Source organism: Penaeus monodon, chromosome 15 (genome assembly GCF_015228065.2).
Source record: "Penaeus monodon isolate SGIC_2016 chromosome 15, NSTDA_Pmon_1, whole genome shotgun sequence".
Taxonomy (NCBI): Eukaryota; Metazoa; Arthropoda; class Malacostraca; order Decapoda; family Penaeidae; genus Penaeus; species Penaeus monodon.
In genome coordinates, this window is record NC_051400.1 from 31,644,333 (window position 1) to 31,644,941 (window position 609).

Here is a 609-nt window from a genome sequence, read left to right on the forward strand (position 1 = left end):
CTGCATTCCTAGTAGCATTATGTTAAGACTGTTACATTTGAAGAAATGTAGGTGTCAATTTTTGGGAAATTAGCTGTTATAACCTTTTCCGGGTAATCTTGGTATTTGTTGACTGCACATGAATAACCAAGTATTTCCTTTTCAGTCCTGTTAAGGATGTAGTTGAAAAAGCACCAGTTGTGGAACAGGAACCAGTCTCCAAGCTTCCAGAGGGAGTTGAGGATTATGACAAAGAAATGGAAAATGACCCATTTGCTGTGTCACTCTATGCCCAAGACATTTTTGAATACTACAAAGGGAGAGAGGTTAGTATTTTATGCAATTTAATGGAAAAGTAATCTGAAGTCTTTGGCTTTAATTTAAAATTAATACCACTACAGAATGTGTAACCCCACTGTTTACATTTCCAGAGTAACTTCGTAATTGATAAATATATTGACCGTCAGCCAGATGTTTCCCGAAGCATGAGAGCCATCCTAATTGACTGGATGGTTGAAGTTCAGGTGAGTGTAAATGTGATTACCAAAATTACTATGCACAATTTCTTTTACTTAATGTGCTTTTTTATGGTATTAAAGGTCTATGGAGGTCATGCTGCCATTAGCTAGT

General features: G+C 36.5%; 1 protein-coding gene across 1 annotated transcript in view; it reads left to right on the plus strand.

The window, feature by feature from the left end:
- The window catches only part of LOC119581945 (G2/mitotic-specific cyclin-B3-like), a gene marked incomplete in the record, with an annotated part of 6,386 nt that overhangs the window by 3,107 nt on the left and 2,670 nt on the right, over positions 1-609 (plus strand). Inside the window, 2 exon segments of the mRNA XM_037930117.1 lie at positions 146-305; positions 411-503. Coding sequence (XP_037786045.1) covers positions 146-305; positions 411-503 — 253 coding nt within the window.